This window comes from Thermobia domestica, chromosome 10 (genome assembly GCF_964235325.1).
Source record: "Thermobia domestica chromosome 10, izTheDome1.hap1.1, whole genome shotgun sequence".
NCBI classification, from domain to species: Eukaryota; Metazoa; Arthropoda; class Insecta; order Zygentoma; family Lepismatidae; genus Thermobia; species Thermobia domestica.
The window spans coordinates 169,393,863-169,410,724 of NC_137463.1; the positions used below are offsets into that span (position 1 = coordinate 169,393,863).

General features: G+C 35.4%; 2 protein-coding genes across 3 annotated transcripts in view; one reads left to right on the plus strand and one right to left on the minus strand.

Moving 5' to 3' along the window:
• Positions 1 to 12,315, plus strand: part of LOC145662833 (uncharacterized) — a 48,759-nt gene extending 36,444 nt beyond the window's left edge. The window contains exons 6-7 of the mRNA XM_081728745.1: positions 12,159 to 12,218; positions 12,264 to 12,315. Of these exons, the coding sequence (XP_081584871.1) occupies positions 12,159 to 12,183 (25 nt within the window). The 3' untranslated portion in view covers positions 12,184 to 12,218; positions 12,264 to 12,315. The remainder of the gene's footprint in view (positions 1 to 12,158; positions 12,219 to 12,263) is intronic.
• Positions 12,316 to 15,601: 3,286 nt separating this feature from the next.
• Positions 15,602 to 16,862, minus strand: part of LOC145662836 (isovaleryl-CoA dehydrogenase, mitochondrial) — a 69,758-nt gene continuing 68,497 nt past the window's right edge. Inside the window, exon 9 of one of the 2 annotated variants that reach the window (XM_081728752.1) lies at positions 15,602 to 16,141. In XM_081728752.1, the coding sequence (XP_081584878.1) occupies positions 16,008 to 16,141 (134 nt within the window). In that variant the 3' untranslated portion in view covers positions 15,602 to 16,007. The remainder of the gene's footprint in view (positions 16,142 to 16,862) is intronic. The other variant, XM_081728753.1, reaches the window with a different exon arrangement.

Sequence of the window (16,862 nt, forward strand, 5' to 3'; positions counted from 1 at the left end):
TCACCTAGAACAGATACTTAGGATTTCCAGGGCATTTCCTCATTCATACCACAGGTGCCTAAAGGTATTTAAAAAATTCCAATTCAATTCAAATGTACTGGTAGTTATTGGTGCACCCCCTCAGAAGATCCTTTCTCCCAAATCTTGTGTGTTGGTCCCAATTGACGAGTTTCTCGCTACGCCACTGATGACTGATGTGTATTTGATTTATAAACTAAATTGCTTGGAAGCAAATGAAATGTCCTTCCTGCTTCCCTGGGGACCAGTGTATGTGTAACTTTGGTGTATGTAGCTCCGGGTTAGATCATTGTTGGGAAGTGAGCTCGAGCTTTAATCACATTAGTCAGTGCAAGACTGTTGTAAAATAAACATATATGGTGACTACCAGCAGTGAGCTCCTTCATGCCTAAGCGCTTAGCGCTTTTGGCCTGGAAGACCCGGGTTCGATTCCCGGCGTGAGCACATGTGATTTCGATTCCATGTTAATCAATAGGTCCCGTCTCATAAAGCCTCGCTGCCGAAAAGGACGTTAAACTCCAAATCAACTCAACTATCGGCAGTGTCATCACAAGAAGTAAAAATCTTATCAATAAGCTTATATTAAAAACTTCACTCTTTGATCATTTCTCTTTTTCCTCTTTTTAAATACAGAGCAATCAAAGTAATGCTATTCTCAAAGGACATGTGCCTGAGGGCCTAAGGTGTTTACTGAATCTTAAGTATGAGGAAAAAGAAAACAGACTGAAAAACGTGGAATTTATTTGCTAGTAAATGGAGATTCTTTTAAAGCCAACCTTAGACTCCCTGTCGCCAAGGATGTTTAAACGTTACTCAAGTGTAACTCCAAGACCCTCAGAATTGAAGAAGATGAAATACAGGTACAAAAGGTAACAATAAAGAAAAGAGAAACATAGAAATGGTACTCATCATAACAAAAATATGTCTACTTACACAAAAATGTTCTGCAGAATTTCAATACGTTTCATATCGCTAAAATCAAGGAACAAAACACTTTGGGTTCGAGAGAGAACTGGTATTCAGTGGAACCAGTTTTATCTTAACAATCTCAAGCAGGTACGACATAGGTGGGTATTTCGAGTAACGCTAATCCCTTGGTAACTGTAACTACAGTACCGAAATGCAGAATGTTCCATTGAATAACGTTACTCATTGTAACGTAATTCAGAGCGTAACATTTTAAAAGTTACACTGACTAATAACGTTATTAACTAGGTGCAGAAATGGGTTACTAAATAGTAACCGTAACAGATAACAAATTGTAAATATTGCACATTTCGTTAAGTTATCCACCCTTGCGTTAAACTGTATATATATACAGTGAAACCTCTACTAACGGACACCTCTATAAAGCGGACACCTCCCTTAACGGACATATTTTGTATTCCCCAAACACTGGAATAGGAAAAAGCATATTGACAAACCTCTCTAAAGCGGACACTCTCTAGTACGGACAGTCTTTTCTGTCTTTTATAGGTATTATTTACCTCCGTATTACGGACACTTTCTCTAGAAATAAGTTGAAAAGTGTAGTGAAAATACATTTTTAGTAATTCATACATGTATCACCAAGGAAGCATTGTGACAACATTTTGCCTCCTCAACTGTCTGCTCAGCAACCGACGAAGCGTCTCTGTTTAACAACACTCTTATGTCCTTTGCTTGCATCCCACTCCCACCCAAGCTGTTTTAGACACAAAACTGATTGACAGTTGCCCGCCGTTAGGGATGACACATTATGCTACTGTCCCGTTGGAGTCTCTAACCAACCAGAAGACAAGTTTAGTACTCTTTGCCCTCAGGTGTGTATATTGTCTCAAAAAGAACACTTCAGGACTCCAATTACCCCACAAATAAAGCGCCATACTGAAAACGAAGGAAGTACTGATAAGTGTAAAGTGCAGAGAACTATAATATGTTATTTCCATGTTGTGCTTCGAACATAGAGTATTGGATGACAGAGAATAATGCATGTAATATTCGTAAATACGTGATTCACGCAAAAATATTTTTTTCTAATTGTATATTATCTTGCTCACTAATTTACATAAAAAAATACTGAAACCTCTTGAAGGCGGACACCTCTCTATAACGGACAATTTTTGATTCCCCGCGGCTGTCCGCTTTAGAGAGGTTTCACTGTATATATATATATATATATATATATATCGTAGAGTCTTGCCTGCCCAAAGCAAAACCTGAAATGACTACTGCGGGCAAGGGAAAGCATTAAGAAAATAAACGGTCGCTAAATTTTATCAATACTAACAAAAGTGTGATTTCTGCGTACAGGAAGATGTAATAAATATAAAACCGAAAATTTAAATATTGTAGACATTTTCTTTCCTTTCCCCTTCAAGTATGGATTTAAAAAAATGCTGAATCACAGTTTTAATGAATAGTTTGTGTACGGAAAAGCACACCTCCAACTTAAACAGATCCTAATATTGACCACTTTCGGAATAAAGAAAGAGTAATTTGAATATTTTATAAATTTCCCCTTTTCTTCCTTAGAAAAGGATTTTCCAAAAAGTATTCCCGTACCCTTAATTAAGAGTTTATATACCGAATCTTACACCTCCAACTTCAGCATCCTTAGATTGGACATTTTCTGAATAAAGAAAAGGAAATTTGAATATTATAGAAATGAGTTATTTTCTGTTTTTGGAAGCGGGATTTTTAGAAATACTGAAACGTATATTTCCTTATTTTTAATTAAATTTTATTTACCAGATTTCACATCTTCATGTTAAACGAATCCTTACCTTCGACATTTTCAAAATAAAGGAAACAAAGAAAAATTTGTATATAGAAATGATCCTCTTAGGAGCAGAATTTTTTGAAACGCTGAAACATATTTCATTACTTTTAATTAAAAGCCTGTAAGCCAAATTGGACACATCCAACTTAAGCGAGTCTTTACATTCGACATTTTCTGAATAAAGAAAGAGAAATTTGAATATTAGAGAAGCAATACCCCTTTCCTCCTTAGAAGCAAAGTGTCGAAAACGCTAAAAACACATATTTCCTTGTTTTTAATGAAGAGTCTCTCGTTTCGGAGACATTCAATTGCCTTCCCGGTGCCCTGACTTATCACTATGCGATTATCTTTCCTATGAGCTACTTGAAGGATATGATCTACTCCCACCGACGTCACACTAAAGGAATCGCGATGTCGTCTATTATTATTATTATTATTATTATTATTATTATTATTATTATTATTATTATTATTATTTCAGATCGTTTACAACAATTTTCTGTAAAATTTACTCCACTGATTCAAATAATTAAGAATGAGTCGTTGGTTTATTTGCATTTTAAACGGACGAGACAATTGAGTGGTCCCAGGTTCGATTTCCGGTGGGGCCACTCGGTCGAAAAAGTGTAACAGCTTTCTCAGGCCAGCTATCTTGAGTGAGGGTTTTCCTGGGTTTCCCTCATTCACACCAGGCAAATGCCGAGATGGTACCTAACATAATGGTCCCAGGCCGCTTCCTTCCTTCCCTTTCATCGGATAATGTGCTCGCCGAGGGACGTCATCCCTCTTATACGTAACGAGCTAAATGCCTTAGATGCCGACAGCCCAGAAATCGGATTCCTAATCCTAATCCTAATCCTAATAATGAGTTCTAGGAGTTACGTGTGAAGAGGTTGGTTGACGAAGAGCGGAACCGCCGAGGAATACGCCGAAAATCTTGTAGCACTGTGCGTATACATTGAACCCGAATTTTTGTTATGTCACTTCGATTAAAATGCGTATCCTACTTTCTTTCAGTTGTCGGATACTATTAATTTAAAATGCGTAAGGGTTATTTTAACATAATGAAACATCAACAGTATTCTTTCATTTTAAATATTCAAAGTTCTTTTCTTGGCAAAAGATAGAATTGCCAAGAAATTTAGTTTAAAATAGTTCTTTTGGGTGTAATTTGAAAATAGTAGAAGTTTTGTTTAGTTTAACGTCCCATGATTATGCATCGAGGCTAAAGGAGACGGTGATAATGAGATAAAAGATAATGGTAAAATAAAGAATGTAGAAGGAAACGAGAAAACTCAGAACAGTCACGCTAATAGTGTTTGTCTAACACAAAGCCGAGGGACCTCACGCACGAGAGATACTGTCCTTTCGTATGCAGTTGCTCCAGTCACAACACCGAGTTGCATCACTGCTTATGAAAAGTAATATAAATCAGGCAATCAGCAGTAGACACCGAAGTTTCTTGTTCTTTTATGTTTTTTTCTTTTCCTTTTATTGCCCAAATTATGGATGATGTTGCCAGAACACACAGAAACACACATATAGCCATTCATGGTTCGAAATTTCAGAATCGACTTGGCGACTGTCCGGTTCATATAGTTCGTAGAAGCATTTCCACCGTATCAAAGGGTTTTGCGAAACTCCGTTTGAACATCATATTATTACGGTATCAATCTTCTTACAAAAATATAAAATGTATTAAAATAAGTTTGAGAGGTATTGCAGCTTCAAAATCAAAATAAACTTTGTAATTAATTTCTCAATTTATACTCTTTTGCTAGACGCACGTGATACTCATCTATTTACCAATATTTTTGTTTATATATTTTTATTGCTTAGAGTTCAACTTCATTTCAACATCTATGCTACTAGGCTATATGGGACTAGATCAACAGACCATAGTACCTGCCACCGGAAAGCGAACCCGGCTCCTGCAAGAGCAGCAATGTCCTAAGTACTTAGCCATAAAGTATCCCATCAATATATGTTTGGTGGTTTTGTAAACAACATATTTCCGTCCTTTACTTATTTCTTAATGATTTGATGATGATGATAATAAAAAACTAGCTGAACCTGCGCTCTCTACACAGCGCATCCTTCATATATCAAAATGAATCTCCTTGTTATTCCTCACTTCTGTACATGTCCCTTTACAAATGCAAGTGAAAGACGTTTTGATAAAAATTGGCGAGAGATTCCATAAAGGGAAGATTTTTTCGATTACTTTTTCAATATCTCGCACCGTTTGCAAGATTTGAGCCTACTTCCGGTTGGAGTTTTTAATTCATGTTTGATCATTGTTTTCTTTCTTCTTGCATGCAGTATCTAATAAGCAAATATATTACACACACAATTAATTATAATGTCAGCGATATATGGTGTTCATTGGGCAAAAAACTCCAAACAATAAAGATTCATCTTAGACTGCAGAAATGGTTATCCTTCCTTTTTCATTATTTGGCCATGAAACAAACGCCTGAGACATATGCAACCCCTATATACAACCCTGTGGTGTGGGAATGTATAATGCATAGGATATGGTGCATTAGTTTTTTTTTTTTTAATTTCAACGCTTCAGTGTACCCTAAAAAATGTAATAAACAAATAATGGTCATGTTTTTTAAATATTCAATTAGAACTGGACAATCTACGCAAAATTTGCAATCGATCAGTGAAAACGTCATCTTTCTAGAGTCTGTATGTAGTTTCCGAGATCTCATTGTCGAAAGGATTGACCACAAACATATAGTTTAAAAGAACTTGGAAGGTGGAAGCACAATTCACGCGCATTGATTTTAGAGAAAGCTTATTAAAATACAAAGGCTTTGAACAATAATTTTTTATCATAAACCTTATGAAAAAGATCTAGATAACCAATTTATTTAAAGTACACATAGTTTCAAATGTTTGTCTCTGTTAAACGCGAAATCACACACAACCGTAAATGAAAGATTTGATAGCCAAAGTTATAGGTTGGAGCTCAGGCGCTTTTAATTGTCATTATAGTATTTTAATAGATAGATAATTCTGGTAAAGACAATTCTTAGTATTCGAATATTCAAACTATTCCGGACGAAATTTCAAAACGAATTTCTTTCAATATTGCACCAACGCATATTGTAAAACTCAAACTCATCATTCTCTGTAACTTAACAACAAAAACAAAACAAAGTCGTGAATTTGTAGCAATTCAACTCTTCACAGCATATGCAAAATGAAAATTCTTTAAAATTTATACAAAAATGAAATAAAGGTATGCATAAAATACGTTTTTTTTTCATTATTATTATTTTATATTGTGTTAAAAGTTTCGCCCGTCGGGGAGGGGTGGAAAGGTCAAGTGTGCATGTTTAGTCTGATCAGGATATTATATATATATATAATATATCAGCGGCGGCTGGTACTATATGTTGTATGGTTGTGCAACCAGATATATTTTTTTAATACTAAAGACATTTTTAGGTATTAAAGTAGTGTATCAGTAAAAAATAAACCTTTGCTCTTGAGCACAAAACAATATTGATGCATTTCTTAAAACAATCAATAAAAAAACTGAAAGAAAGGGAGTGATTTACATTTCCAGTTGCAGTGAGCGTTGCCACTGGAAGCAGTAACATTGAGCATATGGCACCGAGCTCCTATCTCTTAACATGAGGAAGTAGATTTATTCCTGCGTCGCTGCTATCTTCCGTATTGCTCCCTTCCAGTTGCACATTTTTCTGCCACTGGTATATACTCAGCTTCTGTAATAGTTACGAATTCCTTCGCTTGGTAGCGCTTGACTCAATTGATAGAGTGAGTGAGATATAGACGCTTGGAAGAAAGAAGTTATTCACAAAACACAAACTCGCAAAGAACAAATATAAGTCTGGTGGTAGCAGGGGCGGATCCAGGCTGAATGTTTGGGGGAGGGTGGTCATTCGAAGTCAATAGGTTTTATTTTACATTTATAATACAAAGGTGAAAATTCTTGTTATAGGTTCTTGTTATAATATAAAGGTGAAAATTCTTGTTATTTTTTTATTTTTAAAATAAAAAAATATCCTATTCGGGAAAGGGGGGGGGGGGAGCGATCGAGTCTCAAAGCAGAAAATGTCTTTACCACTGGTCTAATTCTTAGCTTTGTGTCTTTCGTGCATATGATCCCGTGTTCGATTTCCGGAGGAGAGCATAAAAATTAATCTCAAATCATTCACTTTCAATACTCATCTGTCTTCTTTAGCCTAAATTGCTGGAATGTTAAACTATTTTTTTTTTTTTTTTTCATTTTCGAAGGAAAAAATCTTAGATTTCATGCTTCTTTATAGTAGAACAGCAGACAAAAACACGTGGTTACTGAAAATGGACTCTTTGTCCCTTATATTCATATAAAGAAATGCTAACAAAATGCATATTGTCGGAGGAGAGAGTGTTTCTGTACCCTAAATAAAATAATCAGAAAATATTTGCAGTAGCGATGCTTTCTATTCAGAAAAACTTGGCGAGCAGCATTTCAGATTTCAATGAGGTCATAGAAAAAATTTAAAGCTCGAAAAGAACGAAGAAAGATCTTCCATTTTAAAAAAATACATAGTTTACTTAATTAAATAATTTTGTTTAACTGCGTGCATGAATATATGCAATTTTCTTCTTTTCGGGTTAACGATATCATTCACGGCTTACAGCACATGCTATATATTCGATTTATCTCTTGTTCAATGACATGAGTAAAGAAGTTTTGTATATAAATAGTGTATAAACGTACATTGATAGTGGTTGTTTGAAAAAAAAAATGAAATAGCTTATATTAAACCAGTATTAGAGAATACACTTTAATCAATAAATATACGAATAGAGCTTGAAAGGACTTTCCTCTTCATATTTCCTGAATATGTTTTGAATAAGACTCAAGAATGCTGGGGGAAGGGAACACTTGCGCGTACCTACACATCTTTGATATTGCAACATTGCAACCGGTGCTTCTACAGAACACGAACCGCTCCTTATATATCAGGTTTTGCAAAATAAGTGTTACAACTCTTGGGAGGTGACTCCTGCCACTGAGACAAAAAAAAAAAAAAAAGTTCTCTTAAACTTTCGGCTATCGGACATAGTTTCGGATCTACAAGGTGCCGAAAGCGTGGTAAAATGACTTACGGACGTCAATAGTTCGGAAACTATCCAACGTAAAGAGGGCAGGTAAGAAACTAACTGAAGAAGTCATACCTGCTATATTGAATTTTGCATGTTTCACAATCCTACCATGCACGCGCAAGGGATTCAATAAAGGAACGTAGGGAGTCCCGGATAATCTGCCAAATGAAAATTGGTCTAAATGGATATGAATTGATAGGGTTTCTACCAGGTAACGTTTCGTTTGTATTAAGTCGATATCTGGAACAAATACAAAATGGCGGACACCTTCATGCCCGTTGTGTGTGGTTGCATAATCGCTAGGTACGGATGCTGGCCAACAGTGACGTTCTGAGTATTAAGTGTAGCGAATTTGTATTCAAATGCTCTAGAAAGATATCTGGAGTGTCGGTAGAGAACAACAGATGAAGCAAGGTGATTCACATGTGTGGAAACACGTAACGAAAAATGCCCAGAAATGCACTCATACTCAGTAAACGTGAGTTCAAAGCGTCCGAAATGTAAGGAATAGCATCAAGAACATGAAGGCCATTGCCAATTCACCAATAATATTCCATCAATCCGATTCAATATGATGTGCACGGTTGCATACCAATAAGGATACAACAACTGAGGGCAAGTTAAAATTGTTCAAGTGGACTTACTAAGAAACTGAGTAAACTAAATGAATGCCACTAGTGGGATCGCATGATTGATATTGAAATGTGTCCAATGTATGTGTTGATATCAACATGTAGCTAATGGGCAAATGTCAACATGTTCCACTACTGCTGGGACACCGTCCCACGTGCGAAAACTATGAAAATAACGTTATACATTCTGTTATTACATCTGGTGCACTTTCTGGTAGAACGTAACTAGAACACGATTGTATCAATGTCCCTCTTTGTTTGGGACATTGTCCCACAGTCGACATATATGAAAAGAAATCTCTTATTCATGATTCAAATTCTGATAGAGCGTGAAAATAACAAACTTGTATCATGTCCCACGTCTTCTGGGACATATGACGTACTCGAAATATAGGAAAATACCTCCAGAAATTCGTATCGTACACACAGTGCACATACCAAGACAAAGACGAAAATGAACAAATTTGGCACATGTAACACTACTGCTGGAACACTATACATATGGAAAATAGAACGACATAAGAAATAGGTAGAAACGTCTTAAAGCTCTGATTGTTTACAACTGTGCAGTAGGAGTAACAAAATGAAACACACAAGCTTGTCGGGAGGCTGTACAAGAGCGCTTGCCAAACAAAGTGGGTACTCATCAAAGAAATGAATACAGAGAAAGTGTGGCTGCCTCGAAGCTTCAGGGCTAGAGCGCTCGTTTTCGCTCGAATGGTAGCAGTTTCCAATCCTACTGGGAGCCCACGGCCTCAGATTCAAGACCCGAATAGTTATTTTCCTATTTTCGCACGTGGGACGGTGTCCCAGCAGTAGTGGAACATGTTGATATTTGTCCATTAGCTACATGTCGATATCAACACACACATTGGCCACATTTCAATATCGATCATGCGATCCCACTAGTGACATTCATTTAGTTTACTCAGTTTCTTAGAGTGTCCCCTTAAACAATTTCAACTTGGCCTCAGTTGTTGCATCCTTATTGGTATGCATCCTTGCACATCATATTGAATCGGATTGATGGAATATTATTGGTGAATTGGCAATGGCCTTCATGTTCTTGATGCTATTCCTTACATTTTGGACGCTTTGAACTCACGTTTACTGAGTATGAGTGCATTTCTGGGCATTTTTCGTTACATGTTTCCACATATGTGAATCACCTTGTTTCATCCGTTATTCTCTACCGACACTCCAGATGTCTTTCTAGAGCATTTGAGTACAAATTCGCTACACTTAATACTCAGAACGTCACTGTTGGCCAGCTTCCGTACCTAGCGATTATGCAACCACACACAACGGGTATGAAGATGTCCGCCATTTTGTATTTGTTCCAGATATCGACTTAATACAAACGAATTATTGTTACCTGGTAGAAACCCTATCAATTTATATCCATTTAGACCAATTTTCATATGGCAGATTATCCGGGACTCCCTACGTTCCTTTGGGGAATCTCTTGCGCGTGCATGGTAGGATTGAAAAATTCAATATAGCAGGTATGACTTCTTCAGTGAATTTTTTACCCGCCCTCTTTACGTTGGATAGTTTCCGAACTATTGGCGTCCGAAAGTTCAAGAGAACTTTTTTTCTTGTCTCAGTGGCAGGAGTCACATCCTAAGAGTTGTAACACTTACTTTGGAAAACCCGATATATATATATATATAAAAATATACACATTGTCACCAAGATACAGTGGCAACCTTGTGCGGTGACGGTCACTGAAGTGGCTCCGTTCGAAAGCCACAATTTAAAGCAATGCTTATCCTCGAGTGATGGACACTGAGAGTTGCGCGAAAGCAACCAGTGACGGCAATCGTTTTAGTAACGACAACTGCGGTGTCCTCGTACGAAAGCTCCAATTTAAAGCAATGCTTCACAAACAGTGAAGCAGTCACGTCACTCGGTGACAACGTGTAAAAGAGAGAATAGAAGTAGCAAACACATCATTATTGTTTAGTAAAGATTCATAATTTGAAAGATTCTTTTCACCGTGTTTGTATGTTTATTTTGAATAATAATTACAATTATTTGCTGAAGGACTTTATAGAAAATAAATTGCGAAAGTCTTTATCAGTTTTCCTGACAAAAATATCGTTTTAAGAGTCCAGCTTAAAAGAAGAAAGAAAAGTAACTCGTCTTAGGCGCTGCAAAATTTATTTAGGTTTTGGTTTATTTTCTGTTAGACTGTAATACTGACATTGGGAGTATATGTGATTTTGCTTTTGCCTGAAATATAATTCCATCTCAATCTCCTGTGCAAAAGACAGATCGGATGAATCACATGTTATACCAGAAAAGAGCAGAATGTTTTCAAATATTATCCTGCTTATTTCATAAATTACTCGTTAGTTTTGGCACCAAGGTATGTTTGGGGACACTCGAATTGGTAGTGAAACAATCAGTAAATCGCGAGATTCAACATAATAGTCGGTGTTACAATATTTTCCCTACTTCCATCACTTATTTAATCATTCTAGATTAAAAATATAAATAATGTATCAAATTTGCGACTTAAAATTACAATAACTTTCTCTATTGTAGTATTATCGTTCTATTTCCACCCCTGACTGTGGCAAAAATGCAAGAAAAAAGAGCCAGACTTAAAGGGAATTCGTAAGGATCTAGGCTATTTTTACGGACTTAGTCTCTGGAAGGCAGTTCCACTTTTTGCGACCAAAACGGTACATGACTTCCTTCAAATAGTTCTTTTTTCTTTTTTAAAGTTATAATTGCACAATATACTGTCATTTCTTTATTCAAGTCATGTTAGGAGGAAAACATAAAGATTGTATGAAAAACATCCTAATGTTGGTTTTTTATAATGCTATTAACTTCTCTTTCATTTGTTACTTAAATCTTGGAATTTAAATTTCACGCATTCAATACTAAATAGAAAGCTGACTTTTTTTTTTTTTCAAATACGCAAATCCCATAAAAGCACAGCATTTCCACATATTTTTCGCTCTAGCTTATCGTCTTGCTGTAAGTATTTAGAAATGACGATCGAGCGCCTGCTGCTTATACAGCCCAAATACTTCACTATGAACGTTCACCTGTTTTGCACATGACTGGACGTTCTGTTGACTTCATATGAACAGTTTGAGTATTTTTCCGTTCGTGATGAGAGGAAAGAGACTATTGTCTTCCACAATTAATTAGAAATAATTAACAAAGACAACAGAGTTAAAAAAAAAAAGAACTTATAAAAAAAGTGATTTTTAGAAAATGCATTAAAAATGATAAAATAATATTTTGGGTTGGGTAATTTAGTGTTATCACCTTATGTTACTTTACATAAATGCACTGAAAATGACAAAGGAAAAGGAGACAATGGACTAAAAGGAGAAAATGAAAGTAAGATTGGAAGTATTGGACGAGGGCGAACTACTTCCCGCTAAAAAAAAAACTTAAATCTCTTTAAAACGCTTAATATGGGATATCGTTATGGTACGAAAATATTTTATATCTGTATATTGTGTTACAAACCAATTTCTGTAGCCTACCTTTGCATGACTAACAAAAATATTTGTGTGAATAACTTACATAGTGCTTTTAAGATTTCATAGGATTCAATTTGAATTAATTATTTTCTTTATCTTTTTCAGAAAACTTTCAACTAGTCTTAACTAGTGCAGCTCTCTCCCTAAGTGTACCTGAGTTTTATCAAGATTTTGAAGTTCATATACAGGTTCTTACATTCATGTGAATAAAAGATTTATGTATATAAATTTATTATTTTGTAATAAACATCAATTTAATGTATTCTTTGTAGTTCGTTTTTCAAATGAATGTTAATGAACATAGTATCCTTTTACTTCTTTTCATTATTTATTCTAGAAAATAAGTCTACACGCTTTTTGTCTTCGCTTATTTCCTTCCGTGATCATGTTTGGTAATACATCAGTTCCTAAACAATGGTAGCTTCATCTTCCAGTTTACTCCTGTAAGTTGTTGTAAACAATAAGAAGTACAAGTTATATAGTTAAAGACCCAAATCTTGAGGTACAACTCGTTAAAGCTTAATACGTAACGAAGTACACATATAAAAACAGTTCGGAAACTTCCACATTACCAGTCATATAAGGAAATCGAGATAAAAACTAAATATACAATAGCGTGTGCACTGTAATCCCACGTATCGCAGTTTATGAATGTTAATTGGTTGGGGGTTTAATGATGGCATCAGCAGCAAAACTATTTACCCCGTCACAAAACATCAATAACCAACACATGTCGCTCACAAAAACACTTCAAAAGTAATAATTAAACAAGTGCATTTCGTTTCACAGTGTGAAACTACGGAAGACTTCCAAACTGTGGGAATTAGTGTTGTAAAAAACGTTTTTTTTTCTGTGAAGTTTTTTTTTTTTCAATAAAAAACATCGTTCTTTTTCATGTTTTTTTTCAAATGTCTGCTTTTTTTTCTGGCAACTACTATTTATTGATTTATGTTGCAGATTATTGAAAGAATCAAGAGAACTTGAGTTTAAGCCCTAGTAACTTACCAATCGTTTGTTTCTTTGTACCAATACGAGCAAAATTGTGTGATTATTCCTTTCGGACCCAGGCCATTTTTGGCGTTTTCCTACATTTTCAGTTTGTGACTTATTGCTCAAAAACCATTTATTCGATTGATATGGTTAAGGACTTGTTTCCTAGAAAATGGATGTGGCTATTTTTTGGTGTAAATCACATTGCATTGTTGCCAACGGGTGGGAAATTATTGAGGGAAATGTAGGGGGTGAACATTTACAAAAAAATCCCTAAGAGAATTTCAAAATTTTTTGTATCTAGCACCACTGCTACCATATGGGTTCAAGTGATATATATATATATATATATATATATATATATATATATATATATATATATATATATCTTTGGTGTGTTGACAAGGTAAAGTGAAATCCTGAAGTCGCTGGCTTCCATTCAAAGAGGGAAAGAAAAAATTCTCTGTCATCATACACATGAAATTTCGACACTTTTTACGCCTCAGAAGTAAAAATCAACAGATATGCCAAGGCTACAGCTTCTCTAATTAGCCTATTGAAACTTTATGTTCTGTAGGCCAAAAAGGAAGCTTTCAGGTAGTGGTACTTTTGTTTCAATGTAGCCAGCAAGAGAGAAATAATAGAGGGGAAAAGGGAAAGTTTCCGAATTTTTCACCTAAAATTGGAAATTAATTGTTTTGGCTGAAAACACTGCCATCAGACAGACGAAAAATATCTGAAAATAAATCTTGGTACCCCAAGAATATATCCTACAAGTATCATGGCGATATGTAACAAAGCAAGCATGAAATTTAAAAAAAAAATCTCATTCTACCTCAGAAATTCAACATTTTCTTACCATTTACAGAACATGGTTTATTATAAACCTCAACTGTACTTCCCCTAATTATTCTAGTGAAACTTTTTATGGTGCGCTGTGTAGGCTAAGGATGAGGCTTTTAGACACTGGTATGTTTGTTCGAGTGTAGCCAACAAGAGGGAAATAATATACAAAAATGGGAAGTTTTCGAAAATTCCCCCCTAAAATCTGCAATTAAAATTTTCTGTAGCTGGCAACACTGTTATCAGACACACACACACACACACACACACACACACACAAACTATCTTAAAATAAGCTTTGGTATCCCTCTAATATATCCTACAAGTATTGTGGCGATATCTAATAAAGTAAACATATCAATAAAAAATATCTCATTCTACCTAAACACAATTATAGTTATCTTTCCACTTAGAGAACAAGGTCTACTGTAAACTTAAACTTTCAACATACGAGTATCAGTCTCCTAGATTTTCGTAAATAACTATAAAGATGATTTTAAATCTTCCAAATAAGTACAAATAACGATAACTAAAGTTCATAATGGACTTTTTGAGAACATTGTTGTCCTAATGGATATATCACATGACTGCCTTTCAAGATGGCGGTGGAGGTTCAAGATCTACTCTGCCGATTCTTCTTTTGCCAGTATGTGAAACTACTACCGTTTGCGTTGTCTATCTTTCACTATTTTCACGATTCAACAGTATATTCGAATAGCATAGCATAGCCCGTCTCCCATCAACTTGGACCCCCTTCCCATCCGTTTCTTATGGCGCTCAGCCGCTATAACTTTGCACATATACATATTTTCACATCCTCTACCAAGCGCACTATGTCTCATCCCACAACTCGATTCATCCATTTGGACCCTTTACTTGTCAGTAAGCCTAATCGGCATTTTCACTAATTCAGCGTTCTTTACAAGAAACGGCACGATTAGCTTCAAAATTCTCTTTCCGCAAAAGCTGAAGATTACTGGACAGTGGCCAGTGGTGTCGGGTTACTTAGAGGGACGGGAGGTATCGAAAAAGAAAGTTCTTACCAAAACTACAGACAAACGACATCCCACACCGTCTGCCCACTCTTCGCAAAGAAAGAAAATAAAGAAGGGAAGATATATTTCTAACTCAAAGATCTTGTCCTATCTTTCAAGTTGCGTACGAGAACATTGCCATCTATTTTTGTACGTTTCTTAAAAACTGAAAACTATGCCCCCTGTGAGTGAAAAAGTGTACCTCCTTCTGACGCCGCTTTTCCATGGTTTTAGATTAACCTTAACCATTTTTACCTATCAATATTTTCTTTCCTGATTTAAATCCTTTTCCATACCTGCCTACGCTGAGGATGAAGACGATGTTCTTTGAAAGTACTTCCTAGTGATGTGGTTTGTTTCTTGCGCCAACTATTAGCCTTTTACTTACATTATATCTAATATTTTAAATATTTTTTGTACTCGAAACTCTCAATCAAGTCTAGAAGTTTTTGCAATATTGTTCTAAGTGTTTGATAATTAAGTGTACAATCTAGTGTTCCAGACAATGCACTAGTTACAGATTGGTCCATCTATAGTTGTTTTCATCTTTTCTATCTGATTTCCTTGAATAATTTTATACAATTAAATTTTATCATTCAAAATAACTTTTGCTCTTTGTTACCGTATGCATGGTTAAAATGTTAGAAAAACGAATTGTTTATATGAAAATATTTTATTTATATATGAATAAATGTATATATTTATAAACAAGAATATCGTATTACAAATATAAAATATTTCTTCATTTAATGAGATGAATTTTATTCGAGACAAAAATAAGTATTTCCTAGAAAAGTTAAAATATGTATAAAAATAGATTCTTTGTAATTATACAAAAATAAAGTAACTCTTATCTCAACAACATTTGTGACCTTCAAATTAGATTCCATACGCACTTAGTAGTAGCAAAAGATTTACCACTACTTAGTTTCATTTAATACATTCTTTAGTTCAAATGGATAGAACGAAACTCATCTAAATTATAACCTGTACATTTTGAACAAAAGTTATTGATTGTCGTTGGTCCAGTTTTTGATATTCAAAATTAATGCTTTGACTTGCATTTTGTTTTGAAGATAACCGATTGTTAAGAATATTCTTCATTGAGTGCTCTGCCAATTACAAGTCGTCTTACTTCGCTGGTCCCCGCGCCGATTTCATATAATTTTGCATCTCTCAAGTATCTTCCTGTTGCATAATCATTAATATATCCATTTCCACCTATGAAGAAAAAGAAATAAGACAAAACAAAATATATCAAACTGACTGAGAGAAATAAAATAATATACAGGGTATCCACAAGTGAAATATACAACTTCGATTGGCTGGATTGGAATTTAGCGTTCCTTTCAGCACTGAAGCTATATGAAACGTGGACATGCAGCTTAATATGCAATCCGAACCACACGAGCTCCTGCCGGGAAGCGAATGCAGGTTTCCCGCGCCAAAGACCTGTACGTTGTAGCAACGACGGAACTTGACAATTTCGAATTGAAATACAGTAACAGGATCTGACATTTCTAAACTATCTGAAAAAATGAAATGAGATCTTTAAGTTTTACGTCCGACAGTTATCCCAGCTAGGCTAAAGGAGACGGTGATGATAAGAAATGAATGAAATGGTGCAATGAAAAAAGTGGCAGGAAACGGGTAAACTCCGAGAAAACGCACGGATACGGTGTTTGTCCACCACAAAGGTCACATGACGCCAGTTGGGATCGAACCAAGGACCCCATACATTAAAGGTGAAGGCTCTACCATTAAGCCACTCTAAACTATTTGAACATCTCGTTAGTATTTTTTTTTTCACCATGTGACAAAAAACGGAAAAATGTCATGAACGCAAATGTCAGGCATTATAATAGTTTCCCATTATTTTCACAACCATCTGCTGTCTGTCAACTAGGTACTGAATCTCCTCAGTAGAAATCAAGGGATTTTG